The 24,380-nt window shown below is 45.1% G+C and overlaps 1 protein-coding gene across 1 annotated transcript in view; it reads right to left on the bottom strand.

Annotated features, from left to right (window-relative positions):
- KLHL14 (kelch-like family member 14) overlaps nucleotides 1-24,380 on the bottom strand; it is an 87,971-nt gene that overhangs the window by 19,193 nt on the left and 44,398 nt on the right. The window contains exon 4 of the mRNA XM_014541247.1: nucleotides 2,846-2,935. Within this exon, the coding sequence (XP_014396733.1) occupies nucleotides 2,846-2,935 (90 nt within the window). The remainder of the gene's footprint in view (nucleotides 1-2,845; nucleotides 2,936-24,380) is intronic.

Here is a 24,380-nt window from a genome sequence, read left to right as displayed (position 1 = left end):
CACGGCACCAGAGTTAAGTTAGGGTTTTTCAAAATGCTGACACGCCGAGCTCAAAAGGTTCGCCATCACTTCCCTAGAGTCAGACAGACCTACACTGAAGCAGCTCAGCCTCTTGCACGCGGTGTGTCTGTGCAAGTTATCCAGCCTCTCCAGGCTTGGTCTCCTCACAGAGGAACCACAATCATGGCTGGGAGCATTACTTGAAATGATGAGGTGGGTGCTTGGCCAAGCTCCTGGCAAAAAATGAGTCCCCAATAAATACGACTCTCAGTGCCAACCAGATCAGCTGTGGTTTACCAGATGGACGGTACGTGGAGCCCCATGGAAAACACTGACGGGGTTGTGGTGAGTGTGTGTTTCGGTTCCTAGCCCAGACCCCTGTACCAGACTGGTGCACCCATTTCCCACCTGCTGTGAGTGTTGGGTGCTCACGGCCACAGCTGCTCCCACTCTGTAGAACTGACCTCAGTGGAACAGGCCCCTCCCTGCTCGTCCTGAGCCCCCACCTGGGAGAAGGCCTCAGCCAATGATTTAGGTTGACCTAAGGGTACAGGAGGCGGGGCTGTTTGCTTCATAGAGTAACGATTCTCCTCTATTTGGGAGAGCCAATCAGTGGTTCCTCTGCATTTCCCCAGACCTACACTAGATGACGTCACATGCCACACAGGTCAGGGGCAGGATGCCGCGGCACTGCAGGTGGAACCCCCAAGGTTTAAAAAGGGTCTCAGGGAAAGAGAGAGTGAGCTGCCATATCGAGACTAAAAAGTAAAATTACAATACAGTACTTAAGGTTTCACTAAAATTCAATTCTGAGTAGCTAAAGCGAGAGAGAAGATGCACATTAAATCACATGAAACGCATTAGCTACAATTTTCAAAAGTGACTCAAGACTTTGGTCTGACAAGAACGTGTCACGTGGGGCTCACACGGAGCTGGCTGGGTGGTGACAGGCATCCCCACAGGAAAGCAATGCTATGCTTTCTGGAGTCTTTGCTCACAGCATCTTCAATGAGGGCTTTCAAGCAAATTGCTGTTCTTCTCAGGGTCGGGGGAGGCACACCAGTGAGGTCCACTGGCCCAGTTTCGTGCCAGTCTGCATTAGTTGAAGATAAAATCTTGCTTCTCTGAAGTAGAGGAAGGAATATGTCCATCCTCACCCCCCACCCGGCCCTCTGAGCTGTGCGTTTGATAGAAGCGGAGCAGAAAGCTGCTGTGGGTCATCTGGGGGAGATAACCCGGGGGGCAGGTTTTCCGTGTGGTTGACGAGGGCCGGTCTCAGGGGAATGGCCGGTCACAGGGTTCTGTGAACACTGAGGTGTGGTGGAGGCTGGTACTGTGACAGCGGCCATTCACCTGGGAACAGGTGGGCGGCCCGGCCTTTGGTCAGGGCCTAGCTTTCGCCTGGCCTTTAAAGAGAAGGTTCTGCAGATCCTTTGCTCAGATAAGCTTGATGACAGGACTGCACGTTCCCTTACAGGTGCTCTGGTCAGCAGAAATCACCGCCGAGGAAGGACGGGTTAAGCAGCCATTGGGGTGTTTGTTGTGGGGGGGGGGGTTGCAGGTATGTGGGGCCTTTGGTACCATCAAAGCCGTCATTTCAAAGAAAAGCTGGAGGAGAGCGAGGACCTATCATTTTCGCTCTTATTCTCTCAAAGCCCAGGAGCTGTCCCTTTCCAGCAAGGAAAGCCGTGCACCAACAGGGCTGCAGGTCTCGCCGAAGAATACGCCCTGGCTTCAGAGAAATGGTCCCGGAGGGTGGCCGGGTGGTGTTCCTTTAAGATATTCTAGAATGAACAGATGTGCCGATTCTCTATAACTTGCCTGTGCAGATGCTGAAAGAGAGCATTCGCGCTAAAATACATGCGGCCTATGTAATTTCATTGGGATGTTCGGGGCTTTAAAGTGAAAACGTGTACCTGCAGCTGTTTGATGGCTTCTCAGCCATGAGCACCCCTGTTACACAAAAGGTGCAGCCGCAGCTCCTCCTCCACGTGCAAGCTTCCCCCAGACCTTGGTAAGGCTGCGTGTCCTGCCAGGCCCCGCGCTCCCCTCTGGCTGGGCTCGGGGAAATGTGTCCAAGGGTTTCATTTCACTGTGGTGAATGCCCGAAGCACCCACACCAGCAGGCGGGGTGGCGGTGAGCAGCGGAAGAAGCCGGGAAGGGCGGGCCACCTGCCACGGGTCTCCAGGAATAGACGCTGCACAAGAACCCCCTCGCAGGTTTTGTGCAGCGCGGCTGCCAACCACGCTTCGTTACTGAAGCGGCATCATGACGCTGTGAGACGGGAGACCGTGGTGGAGAAGGTGGGGGATCCTCGCAGCTGCAGCGGGCCACCTGCCTCTGGGAGGCGGTGCGTGGCCATGGCATCCATCCCTCGAGGGCTGGTGAGGAGAGGGCGGGGCGCCAGCTCAGAGCTGAGCCCCCAGGCAGCCGGCGAGTGAGTAAGTGCGCTGCTGGCATCCTCTGCCAGCTCAGGACTGACCTTCCTTCCCCTCACAGCCCCCCTCCCTGACCCCTCCGGGTCCCTCGGCACAGACACACATCGCCCGCAGTCTTGATGGCTGGACAGTTACCAGGGCCTTTTCTGGCACACGTCCTCGTGGGCCAGCCGCTATTGCCTTGTTCAATAGTTACCATCAGGCCCTGCCAGTGCGGCTCAGTGGTTAAGCGTCGACCTAGGAACCAGGAAGTTATGGTTCAATTCCCGGTCAGGGCACATGCCCGGGTTGCAGGCTCCATCCCCAGTGTGGGGCGTGCAGGAGGCAGCCGATCAATGATTCTCTCTCTCCCTCGCCCTTCCTCTCTGAAATCAATAGAAAATATATTAAAAAAATATATAGTTACCATTAGGGTTCCACTGGTCCTCTCCGCCCAGCACAAACAGGAAGTTCTCTACCTCCACGACGCAGTGGTGGGCGCTGTTGTAGGGCATGACTGGAATGAAGAAGAAAACACAGCTGTGTGACCTTTTCCATCTGAGCCCCTGCCTGTGGCTCACTAGGTATTTGCTTTCACCAAAGTGTAGAGAACGTGAGATGAAGTCCGTCTGAAGGAGAGAGCCAACCGTAGAGCAGGGCGCCCACCCACCCGCCACAGTGGCTCAGGGGCTGTGCCCAGCGACGGCAAGCCCGGCCCCTTCGGATGAGTTTTACATCATGTTATTCCACATATTAGCCAAGAACAACCTGTCACGCTGCTTTCAGTTCTCCAGCCCTCCCTGCCTGCTGGTGGGGCTCTCGCTCTGAAGCAGTGACTGAGACTCCCAATGGTCAGGGCGGGCGCCCTCCTGGAGGAGCTAACCCTGCACACCCGTGGGGCCATTCAGAGGCCCTGCCCCCCCTCGGTTTGCTGAGATGCCCCCGTAAACACACTCGGGGTGCTGGGTGGCTGTCTATCCCCCAGTGCCGAGCAGGCCGGCTTTCCATACAGTGTTCAGTTTTTAAATTAAGGTCCTGCTGATTTAATGCCTCCTCCAAATGCATACGCTCAATTTCCTGTACAATGTCATTAGCAGCACAATCACACATCGCCTATCTCTCTGCTTAGGAGCTCTTCTGGAACAAAGATAAAAACCATCAGGAACATCACGAATATTCATCCCGCTCACCTCGCCCGTCTCCCTGCCCCAGGGTGCGGGCTGCGAGGAGGGGGTGGTAGTCAGAAGCCCGTGAAAGCCAGGTTTCTCGGGGTTGGTTCTCATTTACATTTTCATTTGGGAGACACACGCAACCAGAACAGGACACCCCTGTCCTCCTCCCCCCCCACCCCCATGTGCAGGGCGGTGTTGACCTCCGCCGGTGTCATCTCCTTTGTAAATGTGACCGTCCGCAGCATCAGTTATAACACATGCGGTGGCGGGGCCCGGCGACACCCGGAGTAAATGATGTCCTTGTTCGGCTCATCACATGGGCACCTTAAATCTAGGTGAGGAGAGATGGAGGTGATGTGCACGCTCAGGCAGGGAACGTATTGCCTGACACGGATCAGCAGAGCACTTAAGGAACCAGTGCGCTGGGAAATCAATATGACTCAAGGCCAGCTCTGCCTCCGGCTCTCCCTCCAATGGGGAGAGAGAGGGAAAGAGAGAGCGCGCCTGTCCTACGCCCGACGTGTTTTGGAGGACACACCTCTCTCATCTTATTTTGTTGTTGCTATTATTATTATTATTATTATTATTATTATTATTTTTCAGAATGTGCTTAGGCAGGCTAAGGTAGGCAAGTAATAAGAATAGGAAACAGCCAAAGCTTTGAAACCCATAATGCAGCTTCTGAAAGAGCCAACCAGATCCTTGAAGCATTTTACTCGAGGATTGTAGGAGTTTCGATTATTTTATCATGTTTTTCTTTTTACTGTGACTATTCATTGTTCCTTGAACTGACAGCCACAAGGGAGAAGGCATTGCTATGTAAAGCCCTGATTTCGGGGATAATGTAGGAGAAATTGGGTGTGCCATTGGTTTGTGAGGTCCATTAATTAGGTCGATGGACACAGGGCGTCATCTTGGGAACGTCCTCCCCCCTCCTCAACCCTCAGTTATCTCTTTGGGAAATGCTTTCAGCCAGACAGAATCTGCAGCGTCGCCTCTTAGAATCCATTTGGAGCAGAGTGTGTGTTGGGTTCATTGAACAACTAAGATTGGATAGGTTTTGAACATCCTTGCTTTTTTCTTTTTCAAATGAACTCATCATTGTTTGGATTATGAGGATGGTTCCAAAACACCAACAACAAACTATGCTCCCCATACATTACGTGTCTCATGAACAGCCTGATGCTACTCAGTTCATCATCATGTCAGCTGGTCAGCGCAAACGCCTAGCCTTGATGGCCATCTGCTCCCGTGAGAAATGAGCGGAAAAACAGAGGCCACCGGCTACAACCAACATGTGATGGCAGCCACTCTTCCAACATCTACTTAACATTTTTGGCCCGTTCAATGTCCGCATCTTATGAGTAATACAAATGGTATTCTCTTCCTTTTAACTGGAAGTCCAGCTTTATAATACGGCACTGTCTCTGAAAATACAACTGTACTTGTATTTTGTTCTTGCCATTCACTTGTTCCCATTCAGGCAGGCAGACATTAAGTGAAGGAAATAATAGATGGTTTATCCTTAAGCCTGTTTTTCATGTGATTACCCCTACGGTTATGCAAACAAATGAAACGATTGCACTAGGGCCATGGTCGGCAAACTGCGGCTCGCGAGTCACATGTGGCTCTTTGGCCCCTTGAGTGTGGCTCTTCCTAAGCCTTAGGAGTACCCTAATTAAGTTAATAACAATGTACCTACCTATATAGTTTAAGTTTAAAACATTTGGCTCTCAAAAGAAATTTCAATCGTCGTACTGTTGATATTTGGCTCTGTTGACTAATGAGTTTGCCGACCACTGCACTAGGCTAACAACTGAAACCTTCCAAATAAGAGAGGGGGTCTTTGCAGTTCTAATGGAAAGGCTACTTGAAGGCATTCCTCTTTATCGACACAGAGTATTTACTCTTGTTTTTAAACCTCGTATGCTGTCTTTCTTGGCAGGACATGTCAGTATCCTCATTCCTGCATTATTGTCTCTTTTGAATTATTACCATGAATTGCGAGGCTGTAAATATGCACAAAAGCTCTTTGAAATTCTTCTGAATGTAAAAGGCTCCGAATTTATTAGAAGAAAATTTATATGAAATCAATGTTGGAGTTTTGCAAAAGACCTACTTTCTTTGATTTCTGATGGAACCTGAAGGAAAGTAAAATAAACAGGGCAGCGAGCAAGGGCAGACATCTGTTGAAGGCGGCAGGAGGTCCTGCACTTACTGGTCACCTTTTGAAGAATGAAGAAGACCCGCCTGCCCCTCTCCGGCTTTCTCTAGAGGCGGACACTCGCCGCGCCCTCACGAGCAGGTGCTGGAGGAGAAGTCTGTGCTCCGTGCTCACCGGCAGCCCCGTGTGCGTTTTTAGCGTGTCAGTCAGTGAGTCAGAGGGAAAGGGTAAAGAGAAGCTAATCAGGATGAAATGAGATTAAAGGCTGTCTAATTTTACAGCAACTGTGATCCATCAGCCACTGTGAAAGTGACAGTGGAAATGAATGATGGAGACAGACAGGTGGGGCTGTACATTCCACTGATTTATCCTCAAATGCACTGGGCCTTATTTTATTGAGTGAACATGACCGCATTTATCATGACTGTCATCTAAACCCACTTCCCTCCATTTAAAAAGGTCACTTTACTCAGAGGGAGCAGGAGAGAGGCACTTTCAAATCAGACTTAGCATTTCCTCACATGTGTCTATGAGGCCCTTTGTGAGAATGCTCAACTTTTATGAAACAAACTACAAGTGCTGGAAGGAAAGGGGGAGGGGGAGGGAGGCCAGAAAATAGAAAAAGAAGAAACCTTTGGACATCTGTGGGAATACACTCACTTAGTCCCTAAATTTGAAGCAATCTGTATCATTTTTGCCTTTGTCACTCCGAGGGAAATTCTATTCTAGCCTGGGAAGTGGAATCAAATGTTTGCATGGAATATTTTTAATGAAATGAGTAAGAACAGGTGATACTATACAGTAAACGTGGGACAGCTATTGAGTCCCAGCATTTACTCTGCCGAGTGGCTGGTCACCACACACTCAGTAGATGTCAGCAATTGCTACAAGTTGAATCTCGGCCACAATTCACGCAAATGCCTGTTAATTGTTTCCCCATCACTTTAAGGCCATAAAAATCTCAGTTACACAGGCTTTTTACTCCTCCTTGCACCAGTGCAATAAAATAGCCTGGAATGTTATGCATCAAGTTAGTCTTTGTGAAGAGCATTTTGTGTAACCACCATGTACCAAATATTTACTATGTGCCAGGCACTATGCTGGTGCTATATCTATATATATACATATATACACACACACTTATATTTATATATAGGTACCTAGATTATATTGCTGAAAATATAATACCATGTTTTGTTCTTGCCACTCATTTGCTCCCATTCAGGCAAGCAGAAATTAAATGAAGGAAATAATATATGATATTATAATGTATGATAAAATATAATACAGGATAAAATATACCTCTATTTGATTTATCTACATCTTTCATTTAATACAGCTAACTACAAGGGAGGCATCACTCACCCATTTTATTTCTCTAAGAAATACTGAGGTTTTAAGAGGTTACGTCACTTGTTGAAGGTCATACTCAGCTAATGAATGGCAGAGAGAACCCAGACACAGGGCTACTGGATCCCAACCCGCGCTCCTACCCATTTCACTCTACCGACTCTCAATAGGTGTGTGCGCCCAACCAGCAAGTCATTACTAGTACCTGTGTCTTCAGTGATGTTCCTGAAACCCCTGTATAATTTTTTTTGTGTTAAGTCATATGTTAAATGTCTATTATTTTCATATTTAAAGGAATCCTAATTAAAGCAAGTGGGCACTCCTTTAAAGTTTTTTTGTTTTGTTCTAGAAATCCAATATTCAAACAATATTCAAATGGTGGGTTTTCTTCAAGTAGGATACATTTGTTTGAAGGAGCAAGGAAAACAGGGAGCAAACAAGCCAGGTAAGGGCGGGTAGAGTCTACTGGCAGATTTTTAAGCAACGAGCACCTATTTCAACCTCGTGAGCAGATTCACCGTGTCTTGGGCATAGAGGCGCTTTACCTGGTACATGCAATGTGCAGGGGCTTGTGTGTTTGAAGGCCTTATTCTGCTGGAGAGTGACACTTCCACTCCCTCCCCTATGTCACATCTGAGGAAGGAATTCCTCTCCCTAAGGAAGTTACGGGAATCCTCCACAACCACAGGATGTCCACGAACATCCAAACCGCGGGTCATCGTGGCTATGCCAACTTCATAAAATCGCTAAATAAATGATGATGGGATATTTATCACTTCGATGTCACATTTATGAGGGCCTTGATTTCCTCTTGGCCTTAAATTCATAAACTTGCAAAACTGTCGAATATGACATACTTCTACCTTGTTTTGAAAAAATAATTAATGTTCATGGTAAAAATACAATCTTATAAAAAATAAGGGTATGGAGGACCCATAAGTCTTTCCCCCCTATTCCTGAGCTGCAGCCCTTTGGCTCCCTGCCCCAGATGCCATCACTGGCACTGTGTTCTTGGTTTTCCTTCCAGAGAGATTATACACAGGAGTCATTTCCTTTCATACAAATGGCAGCAGTGTTCAATGGGCACAATGTTTACTACTTCGCCTTTTTGCACTCAAGAATCCATTCATTTATTTACTCCCCACCAATCAACTATTGTTTTCAGCGGCTACTCTACACCAGGCCATGTTCTACCTGCTGAGGAGGTCATGAGGAACAGCAACAAGGAATGTTTCGGTCAGGGGAAGCACATAGGCAATATGTACACAACTAGATAGGCAATTTTGTTTCCAAGGACAAGTACCATGAAGAAAAATAAAGCAGGGTCAGAGGAGGGGGACGGACAGGGTGAGGGGTTTTGAGAGCAGTCAGGGAAGGCCTTTCTGAGTGGGTAGCTTTTGAGTAGAAGATTGAGGGAACTGAGCCATGAAGGATGGAGAAGCAGGAACAGTAAGTGCAAAGGCCCCGAGGCACCGGTGCAGGGAGTGTCAAGAACAGCAGGAAGATCAGGAGCAGCCGGGGGCTGAGATGAGGTCGAGGTGCTGGAGGCAAGGACCAAAAAGTGGTTGGCATGTAGATGCAAGAAGTCCGTCAGAAGGCTGATGGACTTCGATATTCAGCAGGGCTGAAAAATCTGCATATTATTACCTGCCCTGGCTGAATAGCTGAAGGCGATGCCCTAACCTGATAATCCTTTTATTGTTTGTTAAACTTTACCTTTGATATGTCTGTTTGCTTTGCTAAAGGGCATATGTATATTCCAGTAAATAAAAAGCTGATGGGTCCGGAGATTGAGCAAGCTTCGCCACTAGAGTGAAGTCTCTGCCTGGCTTTCCCCCATGCCTTCTAAATTTATATATCCGATTATGTCACAGCCCCTTCTCCAGATTCCTGAACCCTTACTGCAAAAGGTTGCAGCATCGAGGGGAAACCCAGGGCAGATCAGGTGCAATGGTGCAGTCCTGGCCACAGCACAACGTTGGATTACCCACCACCACATTCTTGTAACAGCCCCACAGTGTTCCATGTGATGGGTATCCTGCAGTGTGTTCCATGCCTTCTGATGGCCATGTATGAACTAATTCAACAAACTTTACAAACATTCATTATGTGTCAACAGTTTCCTGGTTGCTGAGAATATACAGGAACTACACTGATGGTGTCCCCACTCACATAGTGCTTACATTACAGGGGACAGAACATAAACAAATAGATATGGGACACATAGGAACACAGCCAGGTGGTGACGTGATCTACAAAGAAATAAAATCGGACACTGTGTTAGAGAAGAGGGCCTGGATGTTACTCTGGCTGGGGTGGTCAGGGAAGGCCTCACTGGGGCATGGTCCTTAAGGTAGAATTTGAGGGGAGAGAAGGAGCCAGCGTTAGAAAATAAGGGGAAGGAATCCATGCAGAGACCCTGAAGTGGGAAGGAGCTGGGTGTGCCCGAGAAGCCTGGAGAAGCCTCCATGCCTGGGGCAGAGGCGAGGGCCAAAGACGCGGGAGGGGAAGTCGGGAGGTGGGCAGAGGCTGGCGAGGTGGGTGTTTATAAACCAGGGGAGGCGTGTGGATTTTATTCTTAGTTTGATGGAGACACTGGAGGGGTTTGAAGCAGTGGAATGACATCATCTGGTTTATGTTAAAAAAGATTACTCTGGCTGATGTAGATGTTGTGGGTAGAAGAGGGAAAAGAGGGGGACCAGAGAGGGGTGTCTGGGTGAGAGACGATGGATGCTAGATCAGGAAGGGGCCCAGGGAAGGAGAGAAGGGGACACGTGCTGACAGCTGTTCTGGTTACACAACACACACACCCAGGAGTTTATCTGTAGGATTAATCCCCCCACATGAAGCTTTTGGGCTAAAGGATGGGTACATTTTACATTTTCATGAATATCATCACACTGGACCCCTTTTCACACTTGTCCCTTTGCCCATGTGGTAGGTGAACAATTGGGATCTAGTTAACATTCAAATCTGCATTTATTTAATTACAATACAGGTTCAGCATCCTTTCATATGTTTAAAATCCACCTGTGTTTTATAGATTTTTTCCTGCTGGATTTTGACTTCTTGATATCATAATTTATGCTACCTGTATTATTTCTGTCTTTAAAATGCTTTTCTATGGAGTCACCTTAACTGGCAAAATACCAGTAAATGATCTTTTGAAAGCATGGCATTGCTAGAATTCCTATTTGTGAAAATATTTACTCATTGAAGCAAATTTAAATAGCAATTACATGCTGTTGAAAAAAATATATAAACCTGAAAGAAAGATGCCTCACTTTAATAATATTCAGTGAGCATTCCTTGCCATGGGGTTGTAGAGGTTTTGTTTGTTTGCTTTACTATTTTTTTCCATTTTTACAGTAAGTGTAATTGAGAAACAAAACTGTTTAAAATTCCCTCGTTAGTTTAATCCCGCCACCCAGCCCTCCTGCAAAGGTCTAGCGATGGGGCCAATGCCTCTCAGATGGAAACAGACAAACGATCAAACATCTGGCAGCAGGCAGTCCCCGACGGAGATTATTGATCAGCTACAGAAAAGGCTCCGTTCCTTTTTTCCTGCTATATTTGGATCGTACTATCTCTGCAAACTACTAATAAATGGAAATGTGTTGTGCATTGGGGATGACTTGATCAGCATGGACAGTTCATCTGGAAAATTAAATCCCGTAGGAAATTCACATGGTCTGATTCCAGTGCTGAGCTGGTGGAGGCTCTGAATTAACCCAAAGGTTGTCAACACGTCCTCCCTCGTCCCCAACTGGCTCTGCACACAACAGGCCGGGTTCCCATAGTCCCGCTGGAGACAAAGTCTTTGAAGTGAGTTCAAGATGCATAAATCTGAGAAAAACGTGCACACATGCTATGTTTTGGAGGCTGTGCAAAAGCCAAGAGAGCGTGTTCCTCTGTCCTAGTTCAACACTGTATCTACGACAGAGTCTCCCGACCGGAGTGCTGCTTTGTCACCCGCTCTCTGTCCAGCATTGCACAGAAGGCAGGCCATTACTGTTCACTTGCCAAGTCATGACACAACTAACAAACAACCAGTGTCTTTGGGCGTCATCCCTACAGGATCTGTGAGCTCCTTGAGGCCAGACCGTGTCATCTCTACAGCTTTCTCTCCAGCATTGTGCCCAGGACCTAAGGCTGGGTCAGACCCATGTACTGCTATAACTTTTATACCCAACACAGTAATTAGAAATATTAGGGAAACAATAAATGTTAGGAGCACAAACGAGTGAATGCTAGCCAGCTAAGGGAAACTGTGGGATTCCCTTCTCTGGAATTTGTAGAACATGTGATGGGTACCAGAAATATGCAGGAGGGAGGAATTGAAGGAAGAAAAGGGCGAGAGGGAGGAAGGTGTGCCTTAGATCAGGATTCTTTGGCTTCTAGGATAGATGTCGCCCTCTATGCAGTGCATATGTTAGCTTTAAACAAAGGAGGATTTGTAAGTTCTCCAAAGACTGTGACATATTTCATTAGAAACTATCCGAGGCTTGATTGTGCCAAACTTTTTAATAGGTCCTTGTTGATTTACAATTAGAGTTTGAGCCCTTTACATGGGGTGGGGAGCTAACAACTAGTGAGGCTAAGGAGACTTAAAATAGCCCTTCTATTCGCTATTAAAGCAAAACTGACTTATTTTTATTTTAATTAGGGTATTTTCACTGATCTATCCCTAAATTGCGATTGTCACTATAATATCAACTATTTTATTTTGGATACTTCCTGGAATGTTAGTTTAGACATTAAGAACAGTTTTATTTTCACTTTTGGAAAGTAAAACCATCTTTGGGAATGAAAGCTACAATCTATTCCAAAAAATTTCCCCGTTTTATAAAGTGCTGTGTTTGCAGACACATGGATGAAACATGCTAATGAATGCTTCCACATTCCCTTTCCTAAGGGCCAACACAGCGTCTTCCTGGCCGCATCTTTGAGGGGCGTGAGAGATTGTACTAGTTATTGTTCTGCACCTAAAAAGGCTCATCGGAAAAACAGTCAACTCTGTAAATGGATTAAACGAGTAAAGCAACACATATTATTTAAACTCGTGACTAGAAAATCCTTGACCAAGGTCAGGGGAGCCAGTGCTACCGAAACTGTGGATGAACTAGCAAAAGGACAGCACAAACCATTGTGAAATTGCTTCCGCTCCCTTAGAGGCCGGCCCCACAGTTGTTCCAACTTATTGAGGGAAGGAGGAAGGAAATGGGTGAGGTCTATATGATGAGAATCTATTAGGAAGTGGATTCTGATAGAGATCACACACTTGATGTGGGAATGTAAACTCTAGTTATTCACTTTCTAACCCATGAGATAGCAAAGGTACATTGAAGAATCATCTCTCTGCCAACTCATTCATTCTTCATTCATTCATTCCATTAAGAAATATGCATTTGAGGAACTATTAGTTATTGTGCTAAGTTCTGAGCATAGAAAGATTACTTGTCCACAGCTCACAGCCCAGAAAGAAAGAGAACACGTGAACAGGGAGGTAGGACAGGCAATGCTATAGAAGACAAGCACCAGAAGCACCAGACAGGGAGTCACTGAAACTTCAGAGAGAAAGCGAGGCTTATGCTAAATCATAAGATTAAAAAAATGCTTTCCAGGTCATCCCAGCAGCAAAAGTCACAGTCAGTAAAAGAAACATGGATTTAACAAATACTGAGTTCCTACTATGACTATGTGCCAGAGCTTGGGCTAGGCTTTAGTGATATTGTTTATTCTAATTAGGTTATTTTATAAACATTGATTATTAAAATTAGAGTCCTTTCCAAAATGTTCTCCACCTTATTATCAGATTATTGCAATAATAACTATTTTGTGGAAGCCAGAGAAAATGTGTTTGAGGAACGTGGGAGCAGGTAAACGGGAGGGGCTGTTTTCTATGCGTCCTTTTCGGCCGCTGGCCCACCCCCCAACTCAGATTCCCTTTGGCGCTCGCTCCCCTCAGACAATCCAGAAGCCACGGCCTCCACGTGAATTCAATCTCTCCCAGCATCTGCAGCCACCCACCTCCTGGTTCTAGAAGCAGTTGCTTTGCTGCTGTCTTGCTACTGCCCTTACTTAATTGGAAAGGCTATTTCACGGCAAAGATTCAGAAAGGTTGGTCACATGTTCCTCCCACAGCCATGTCATGGTGTGTGCATGTGTATGTCCACATGTACCTATGTGTGTGCTTCATCCAGGAAGCACTAGTCGGGCTGGGCAATCAAGAGTATCCGAGTCAATAGCTTCAACACACCTGGGAAATGAAAGTGCAGCCCATGATCTCAGGAGAGGAGCCCAGGGCAGTGGCCTTCGTGGGAAAGGACGCCTAGAACCGCCTCTTGAGGAAGTTCTAAGAGCTGTGTTGCTGGGAAAACGTGGAGAATGGGGATGTGCAGATCGGAAGAGGGAAACATGGAGGGCAATGTGATGAATACTGACGTTCCCTTTTCTCCTTTCTTGGCACCATCATTTACTGGCAAAACCAGACAGTCGTTGAATGCTAAGTGATATTTACTAATGAATATATTTATGACCGCACAGGAGTATTTGGCACTTCTCCTGTCTTAGACTTTAGGCTGAGACTGAAGATACCTGCCAGGCCATGTAGGCAGGACTTGCTGAAAGCGGCTCTTAGACTGGTTCTGATTGATTGGATATTTGGATGTGGGCACGTGCGCGCGCACACACACACACACACATACACACACACACACACACACACACACACACGTGTGCACATTTAGCCTATATAAACAATGATATGGAACACTATTCGTGAGTAGGGTCTTTTATTTTTTAAAAATATATTTTATTGAATTTTTACAGAGAGGAAGGGAGAGGGATAGAGAGTTAGAAACATCGATGAGAGAGAAACATCGATCAGCTGCCTCCTGCACACTCCCTACTGGGGATGTGCCCACAACTAAGGTACATGCCCTTGACTGGAATCAAAGCCGGGACCCTTCAGTCCGCAGACCGACGCTCTATCCACTGAGCCAAACCAGTAAGGGCAGTGAGTAGGGTCCTTTTAAAAGAGTGTTTGTGGGAGGTGGGGGAACCCTGGGTATTTTTTTTATCCACAGAAGGAGAAGGAAACCCTCCTTCCACCCTGTGCCCCAGACAAAGCAGAGATGGGTGGGGGGGGGCAGAGATGGGTGGACATCCCTCACCTCCTGGGCTTGGCAGCGCTGTGAGGTCTGAGCAAGAGGCTGCAGGCGCTGTCTGAGGTGCAGTGTGGGGGGCTGGCACAGACGTGCCAGTGTGGGGGGTTTAAGGGGACACCCAGCACCTTCCTGGGGGCTGAGCTGGTGATCGGGAAGCTTGCGTGACTAGAATGTCATGAAAGGTCCTCCACCAAGAAGACTAAGCGCAGGTCAAGCTGAGCCCGACAGGAGCTGCGTGGCGGGCACCCCACGGCGCAGCGGAAGCCTTCACCAAGAGGCTCACCATGGAGCCATAAAGACAGCCATTCGAACCCCCAGTCAGCTTTAGGGCACTTGCCTCCTGAAAGGCAACGCCAAGCCAACCAGAGCTCGTCTCCCTTTGCCTCCCTCCTCCAGCTCTTGGCCTGGTGGGACCAGACTACTCATGTTGATTGGTTTCCTCCAGGGTGGCCAGCCCCGCTCCCGCTCAGGTCCACGTGGGTGTGCAGGGAAGGGTTAACACAGCAGGCCCGAGAGTGCGTCCTTAGAGAGGCCTGCTGGCAGCTGGGAACTTAGGTTTCAGGAGTGTGTCCACTGCCTTATCCAAGAGTGGCCATCTGTGCCCAGAGGAGAGTCCACGTGGGTGTGCAGGGAAGGGTTAACACAGCAGGCCTGAGAGTGCGTCCTTAGAGAGGCCTGCTGGCGGCTGGCCCCCAGCTGGAGGCTGGGAACTTAGGTTTCAGGAGTGTGCCCACTGCCTTATCCAAGAGTGGCCGTCTGTGCCAGAGGAGGCAGACAATGTGCTTTATGCTACCGCCCTGCTTCCTTATGGGAGTGTGGGATTTGGGCATGTGTTGGGCAGAGGATGTCTATCTGACCAGCCTTGGTAGAGACCTTGGGCGCTGAGTCTCTGATGAGCCACCCTGGTGACAATATTCACAGGCGCTGCCACAAGTCCTGCTGGAGGGAACAGGTGCGTCCATGGGGCTCCACTGGGAGAAGACACCTGGCCTGCACCTGCTTTCCTGCGGGCTTTGCCCCCCACACCCGTTTCCTTTGCCGATTTAGCACTTGGCACTATGGCCCTTCTTATGTTCTTAGAAAATGCGCAAAGGGAAACTAATACAGACACTTGTGAGACCATTCGGAAGGCGGAACACAGTGGTGTAGGAACTTTGTGTCAAAGATCTAGGGAAGGAGGAAGTCACTGGGGCTTGGCTCGTTCAGGTAGTGAGGCGCCCTCTTCAGCCCTCTTCAATCTCCCCCCAGCCATCGCAGCCTTCCCCGGCCTTCCAGGGGGCGTTGCCTGCTTAAAACAACAACAACAAACAGAAGGTGCAGACTTTCCTTCTGCTGTCATTAGAGCACCCCATTCCTGGGACACAAAGCTGGGCCCATACTCCAGTGCTGGATGCGATAGTGACTGGCCTAGAGATGGTGCCATGACCCAGCCAGGCCCTTCAAGGGGTTTTCCGCTGGAGCTGAGAAGGGACCTTCCCTTCTGAGCCCAGGCCCGGAGCTGCTGGGGGCCACGAGAGGCAGGTCTGGGCACAGATGGTGCTCACAGCGAGGAGCAATGAGACCTACAGAGAATGAATCTTGATGGGATTTTGACATTTTATTTTTGAGCCATGTCCTGCCCTCCTGGTTATGCGGCCCCATAAATCCCATTTCTGTCCCAGACTTTTATAAGAGCCTTTGAACAGTCAGCTTCTTTGCTTTCACTTTTGTCCCCCTTGGCTTAATCTTCACAGAGCACTCAGAATGATCCTTCTAAAACCCAAGTCAGATGACGACATCCACTTCTCTGTCCTTTCCTTACTTCTCGTCACCCTCCGGATAAACTCTGAAGTTTGCAGAATGGTCTACAAGGACCATGTGGCCTGGCTGCTGGCCACCTTTTCCACCCCCTTTGTCACCAATGTCCCTTCACCAATGGTGCTCCAGCCATACTGGCTTCCTTGCCATCTCCCCAACTCCACAAACACATTCCCATCTGCATTTGTCCTTCCTTGGTGCGTTCTCATGACTCGTTCCATCACTTTATTCAGGTGTCTGCTAGAGAGACTTTGTCTGACAATCCCGCTTAAAAAGGCCTCCTCTGTCATTCATCACTCCTGTACCCCACTTTGGTGTTCTTAGTAGCACTTAATGATACCTATCATTATACAGGTTGTTATTGTTTATAAACTATTTCTCTATTAATATATTAGCTACATACCTAGGCAATGTACTGATACATCAGCTGTGTAGATGTATGATTGATTGTCTTGCTCACCAATGAACTCCCAGTGCCCAGAAAAATGTCTTGCACACAGTAGGCACCTGATAAATATTTGTTAAATTAATGGCAAAAGAGTTTGTAATATTGAGTTGGATTTCTTGTAACCAATACTTTGAAATTTCAGATGGAAAAAATAAAGTAATTTGGTTAAAATGAAACAGTAACATAAAAAGCATGTGGTTTTAGCTACTTGGTTCAATATTGGAGACTTACATGCAATTTGCCATTTGTAATGGAAGATAGTATAGTGTCATACAGGTCTACGTTTTATATCAGTTAACTGTGTGAGTTTAGAAGTCTCGATTTCCTTCATCAGTAAGATGTGGATTGTAATATCCACCTCACAGGGTTATTGTGAGAATTTAATTAAATTGGATAACTTACATAAAACACCAGGCTTATTACAGACAAACTATAAAAGTTAATTCTTTTACTGTCCCCTCTAGTTCCTCCACCAAATATTCTTACATTGTTTAATTTTACAAAGGACAAAACATCTCCAAACAAGTCAATTTCCTGCACTTGAACTACTAAGTAATTAATAAAAGCATGACACTGTTAAGGCATGGATTTGATATAGAACTAACTTAAAACACAGCTTAGTAGAGTAGGAATTTATGGTTCTCAAAAGATGATCACATCTGGATATGTGGATAGAATGAAGTGACATAGGCCCCAAATTTTTTAAGAGTTATATTGATGATGCTTAAGTGGTATAAACTCACATTCTAACAATGCGCATTGCATGAGAAGGATGTTATTTCATTTCATTTTTTTAAAAAATATATTTCATTGATTTTTTACAGAGAGGAAGGGAGAGAGACAGAGAGCCAGAAACATCGATGAGCTTTGAAATTTCAGATGGAAAAAATAAAGTAATTTGGTTAAAATGAAACAGTAACATAAAAAGCATGTGGTTTTAGCTACTTGGTTCAATATTGGAGACTTACATGCAATTTGCCATTTGTAATGGAAGATAGTATAGTGTCATACAGGTCTACGTTTTATATCAGTTAACTGTGTGAGTTTAGAAGTCTCGATTTCCTTCATCAGTAAGATGTGGATTGTAATATCCACCTCACAGGGTTATTGTGAGAATTTAATTAAATTGGATAACTTACATAAAACACCAGGCTTATTACAGACAAACTATAAAAGTTAATTCTTTTACTGTCCCCTCTAGTTCCTCCACCAAATATTCTTACATTGTTTAATTTTACAAAGGACAAAACATCTCCAAACAAGTCAATTTCCTGCACTTGAACTACTAAGTAATTAATAAAAGCATGACACTGTTAAGGCATGGATTTGATATAGAACTAACTTAAAACACAGTTTTTGCTTAGTGGAGTAGGAATTTATGGTTCTCAAAAGATGGTCACATCTGGATATGTGGATAGAATGAAGTGACACAGGCCCCAAATTTTTTAAGAGCTATATTGGTGATGCTTAAGTGGTATACACTCACATTCTAACAATGCACATTGCACGAGAAGGATGTTATTTCATTTCATTTTTACCTCATATATATTAGACATCTACTACGTGCTGTGTATGAAACAGAGGTGACTACAAGCATAGTGCCTGACTATGTGGCTCACATCTGATAGAGGAAACTAAAAATATATTTTTATTGATTGTTTAGAGAGAGAGGAAAGGAGAGGGAGAGAGAAACATTGGTATGTGAGAGAAACATTGATCCACTGCCTCCTGCATGCCCGCCCCCTTCCAGGGCTTTAGCCATAACCCAGGTATGTGCCCTCACCTGGAACCGAACTGGCAACCTTTCGGTGCATGGGGCAATGCTCAGCCAACTGAGCCACACCAGCCAGAGCAAGAGGGAAAATTTACATGCACACAAAAATAAAATGCAAAGCAGATGGAAGGTTATGATATGATAGAAGTCCAAAGGGCAAAGAAAGATGAGGCAAATGAAGAGTAATTTTTTAGTTGTCTCAGAAAACAATAGCTCCAGGTAGGTTTGTGTTGGTCCTTGAAGGAAGGGTGGGAAATGGAGCACTGGAGAGGGGCTCGGGGAGCTCTCGTCAATGCATCTGTGTGCACAAAGGCTTGGTGGTGGGGACTGTTGGCAGCTTTGTGGGGCTGGCAGTAAAGAAAGGGATCCACTGCCTCCTGCATGCCCGCCCCCTTCCAGGGCTTTAGCCATAACCCAGGTATGTGCCCTCACCTGGAACCGAACTGGCAACCTTTCGGTGCATGGGGCAATGCTCAGCCAACTGAGCCACACCAGCCAGAGCAAGAGGGAAAATTTACATGCACACAAAAATAAAATGCAAAGCAGATGGAAGGTTATGATGTGATAGAAGTCCAAAGGGCAGAGAAAGATGAGGCAAATGAAGAGTAATTTTTTTTAGTTGTCTCAGAAAACAATAGCTCCAGGTAGGTTTGTGTTGGTCCTTGAAGGAAGGGTGGGAAATGGAGCACTGGAGAGGGGCTCGGGGAGCTCTCGTCAATGCATCTGTGTGCACAAAGGCTTGGTGGTGGGGACTGTTGGCAGCTTTGTGGGGCTGGCAGTAAAGAAAGGCTTACGGAGTAATGGGATGTAAAGTTGGAAAAACAGCAAGAGACGAGGTCATGGAGGCCCCTGGATACGAAAGAGTCTATCGCTCTCAGTAGAGAGGCCCTGAAGATTTAGGGAGCGGAGTCGAGCATGAATGGTCTGCACAGGGCATAGATCCTGTCCTTTGATCTTGCTAACATTCTTTCATCACATGAGCATATTTAGGCTAAAATTAAAAGCCATCATCTTAAAGCTCAATAATCCAACAAAAGAGGAAAGATCCATATGGGGAAAATGTGAAAAATATAAACACCATAAAGTGTCAACCCCAGAAGAGTAAAGCATTGTCACATATAAAGCCTAAGAGGCAAAAAAAAAATGGGGGGGGCTTGGAGGAGGAGAGGGAGACATCAAAAGGAAAACAGAAAGACCATTAACTAAAAATGACAATGTATTATTTGTGGAGAGGGAGTAGACAAGAAAAAATTTTAAAATATAATAGAGGGGAAGAAGAGAAGGAGTAAGTTTCATCCTCCTAAGTCAGAAACTAGATATTGTTGTAAATAAGACTATCATTCAAACACCATTTCCACTTGAATTTGGATTCTCCTTCCCTTCATGTTGACAAAATGGGGAGTCACATTACATCTATACCACACAAGGATGGCCACTCTATTCATTGTCACTCAACAAAGTGACATCATTACAATCACTACTTGGCTCTTACTCTTCAATAAATTAGCTAATGAATTGTCCTCTTTCCTCCGAAAAAGTATCTGAGCATCAAAGGATAGTAACAAGGTCTGAATCCATTAATACTTCCTTTCATTCTCCCTTACACCCATACCCTTCATGTTCTTATCCCCCTCGTGACTCAGCTTAGATTTTAATGCCCATCTTTGCAACAGTTTCCTGGCATACACCTTCATCTCTCTTGCTCTTTTCTCTATTCCTCCTACTTGCACAACAAAACCAAATCTTGTTTGTATCCAGCCCCAATGTCAGCACCAATGCAACTGACTGTGGCTATATCGTGTGAATAAAATTCATGTTATTGTTGCCTGAAGTTTCTACTGTGTTTCCCTACACCACTCATTATCCTATTTTTCTAGATCAAGGGTTAACAAACTATGGCCCATGGACTAAATCTGGCCCATCATCTGTTTTTGTAAATAAAGTTCCATTGAAACATAGTCACATACACACAGTCGCATCCATCAGCTTATGCATCAGCTACGTGGCTGCTTTCTTTTCTTAAAAATATGTTTTTATGGATTTCAGAGAGGAAGGGAGAGGGAGAGGGGGAGAGAGATAGAAACATCAATGATTAGAGAGAATCATAGATTGGCTGCCTCCTGCACACCCCACACTGGGGATCAAGCCCACAACCTGGGCATGTGTCCTGACTGGGAATTGAATCCTGTGACTTCCTGGTTCATATGTCAATGCTCAACCACTGAGTCACGCTGGCTGGGCTATGTGGCTGCTTTCTTGTTACAAGGGCAGCGTTGAATAGCTGTGACAGAGACGCAATGGCCTGCAAAGGAGAGAGTATGTGCTATCTTGACCTTTACAGAAAGCTTCCTGACCTGTCCTAAATGACCATTTTACATCTTCTCAACTCTCTAACATCTGCTTTTCTGATGTATTTTTAGCTTATAACCTTCTTTTCTATTTCACGAAGAAAATAGAAACACTTAGAAAAGAACTCCTACAGGCTCTCCGAATGTACGTACCAAATGACCTTCATGGGCATACCTAGCTATACTCGGCCTTTCTTTTCGTTTCCTTTTGTTATCAAGGATGGATGACTGTCCATGCTTATTTCTAAAGTCAAGACCTCCATTTGTGTACTGGGTCCCATTTCCTCTCAACTACTCAAGGATATTTTTTCCAGCAATGTCATCACATCTTGCATCATTAATTTCTCCTTCCCTATCAGATGCCTCCCATCAGCAGAGAAACAAGCTGTTACATTGCCACCTTAAACAAAAAAAATCTTGGATCAATATTCTCTTCTGCCTACCTATCCCATTTCTTTGTTTCTTTTCATGTACATAATCCTTGAAAAAGTTGTCTCTACTCAAAATTTCCAAGTTTCCCCTTCCGTTTTCACGTAAACCCTTTCTAAGTGTATTTGAGCTTCATCCTTCCACTGACCCAGCTGTTGTTCACGTCCACGTTGCCAAACAGGATGTCCCTTCTCAGTGTGCACTCGCAGGGTCTATCACTCACATAGTCCATGGCTCTCTCCTTCACCCGTGTCCTTCCAGGGACTATGCTCTCTGGGTCCTCCTCCGACCCGCTGGCTGTTCCCTGGTCTGCAAACGTGCTGGTTGCTTGCCATCTCCTCCGTCTGCAAACCCAGCATGTCCCAAGTGCTTGCGCCTTTTCTCCTCTGCCCACACTCACCCCTTGGTGATCCTCCAGCCACAGGACTTGCAGGTCCATGTGGGCATCAGGTGGGGTCTCCAGCTCCACGCGCCCCCGGACAAGGCCCCAGCTTTCCCCTCCAAACGCCTTTCCACGTAAGTCAGTGCCAACTCTACCTATCCTTGGCTTGCTCGGGACAAAACACCTTTCTCGTACAGCATGCTTGATAAAACACATTATTTATTCCTCTCAGGATAAAAGATACGCTTTTAGACTTCTTCTGTGTCTACACACACACATCAATAAAAATGGATTATAATATATCTGCTCTTCTAACCTGCTCATTTTACCTGGAAATATGTGATAACTTACTTTCATGTCAATACATATAGATCTTCATTAATTTTTTAAATAGTGGTATGCTTTTTTTTTTTTTTTTACTATGGATAAACTAAAACTTGTCCAACAATCCCTAATTGTCAAACACAAGTTTGGTTCCAATTAATTGCTGTGATAAACAATACTGAGATAAATATCTTTAAACATATGAAAGATTACCATCTTACAGCACATTCCTAGAAGAGAGAGGATTGCTGAAATCAGGACCCTTACATTTCTTAAAAATCTATCCTTTATGTAATTTACATACAAATCTATAATATAAATACATTTTTCCAGATTCCAAGATGACAGTGATATACTAATACTTATTAGTTGAACATTATACAACAAATAAACTACCGATAATTTAGTAATTTTCTTTCACTGATGACATCTGAATTGTAGTTATGAATCCGATGTATACAGAAGACATCCTATATTCAGTTTATAGAGGATGTGCCTGGCGACAGGGGATTCAGGGACCCTCAGCGACAGCCCCCTGGCTCTCCTAGAGTTCTCAGCCTGGCAGCCACAGCTGTGGTCCATGACGATGTAGAGAAGTGATGCACTACGATATGATCACAAATGGAACCTACTTCCTCTTCCATCAGAATTGCTCGCTTCATGATATAACCAAGTGTTCAGTAGTCATATTACTTCTGGTACTGAGCAGGCAAGTACCCCGTTCTCATTAAAGCTGAGTAATTATAGACATGTAGTCAGGATAAAGTGGGGTTCTAACTGTGGGCTATTTAAATTAACTTCCTAGATGGCATCTTCCTCTGTGCTGTGAGGGCTCCCCTCTGGAATTCCTGGCAACCACTTCAGCGCTGCTCAGGCGCGAGAAGTGCTGAAGGGAGAACTGAGTCTGTTAATTGCTGGGCTGCAGAGGCCCAGGCTGTATCCTGCTCCCAGGCGCCTTGTGGGGGCAGCTGCAGTTCTGAGCTGAGCCACTAGATGGTGTACACTGTCCTTTGCTGGCCCCCCAGAAGAAAGCATCAAGAACTAGGCTTAGAGATGGGGCTCCCGCCTAAGGAAGGCCAACAAAAGCAAAGAGGAAAACTGCAACAATAAGACACGCATCGGGGCTGGGGTCTCTTTAAAACTCTGATGTTCATTTTTTTTTTAATGCAGATAATGCTGAGTTGGAGAATAATATCAGTATTATTTTCTTTACCCCATTCCTAAGTAATTCCAATTATTTGAGCTGGACCAAAATCTATCTCTGATTCTTAGTTATTCATGGTAACCTCTTTTGAATTTCATACTTCAGTGCTGAAGGCAACATAAATAGTTTATTTCCTCTTTTAGAAACTCAGATGGACAAATACTGATCAGCGATATCACATGCTAATGTTGTTAAAGACAGAGTTTTACAATAGACCTGATTTTCCAAAAACTTGAAGATCCACAGATAAGTCCTGTGGCAGAGATGTCATGAACTAGAATCTACTGCTTCTTTTTGTCTACACGCAACTTTGACCCATGCATCAGTGTGAACTATATTTCCATATATCATGGATGCCTGGTTGAGAAAATGATTTGGTTTTCTTTGCTTTTTAGGGAATAATTCCACACAACAATTATTCCAAACATTTTTAAATTGAAAATTGCATTAAGAAGCAAACATTTTAGAAAAGTCGAAAAAATAAAGTTCTCTTCCTTTCCTTAAAGTTCTCTCTTAGGTTTTTACAAATACAAAGGCACTTAACTCTGGGCGCTATTTTATTTAGAAGCTTCAACACATCTTTTACTCTTTATTGAATTCACTTTTAAAACAGTAAACTACTTTCATTGAAGAAGCAAACGTTTTACTGAAGAAATTGAGAGAATGAAGAGTCCTCTCCCTTACCTCCCAGATTTTTACAAAAAACAAATGCATTTAAACTATGGACGATCCTTTTTTTATTAAGTCATTTCAACAATTTTTTCTTTTTTTAAATTTTGTTTTATTGCTTAAAGTATTACAAAGAGTATTACATATGTCTCCTTCTCCCCCCCCTTGACATTCCCCCGGCCTCCCCGCCCCCCCGTGTCTTATGTCCATTGGTTATGCTTATATGCATGTCTTTTACTTTTTCTTGTCATATTAGCCTAGATCCTATATGAATTATAATTCTTCATTTGAAGTAGCAGTTTAACTTTCTGAATTCTTACTGGTCAAAGATGATGGTAGCAAATCAGTATGATTATCCTGTGTGGGGGGAGGTAGTATTGAAACCAGTCAGGGCCTTTGAGTTGACAAGAGCTGCCCGAAGTTCATGTCCTCGATGCAAGATGAGATGAAAAAAGGTCTATAGGTGGATCTTTAGTTGGAAAATCTAGTCAGTGAAATTACTAAAAAACCTTAATAGTACCTCTGAAAACAAGACACTGATTTTATGTTCTCAATTTTTGAATTACATTCAACTGACATTTAGAAGAAATTTTAGTGGAAAATTTTTATTAACTGAGAAACAAGATTTATTGGACTATAGTGATAAATGATAATTATATTTTAAAAGTATAGTCAACCTATGATAATGCAATGACCAATGGTCTGGTTAGCACATATTCTGGGATTTTTATT

This window comes from Myotis brandtii, unplaced genomic scaffold (assembly GCF_000412655.1).
Source record: "Myotis brandtii unplaced genomic scaffold, ASM41265v1 scaffold107, whole genome shotgun sequence".
Taxonomy (NCBI): domain Eukaryota; kingdom Metazoa; phylum Chordata; class Mammalia; order Chiroptera; family Vespertilionidae; genus Myotis; species Myotis brandtii.
Note: the sequence above shows the minus strand (reverse complement) of the source record. Positions and strands in the feature narration are given on the sequence as shown.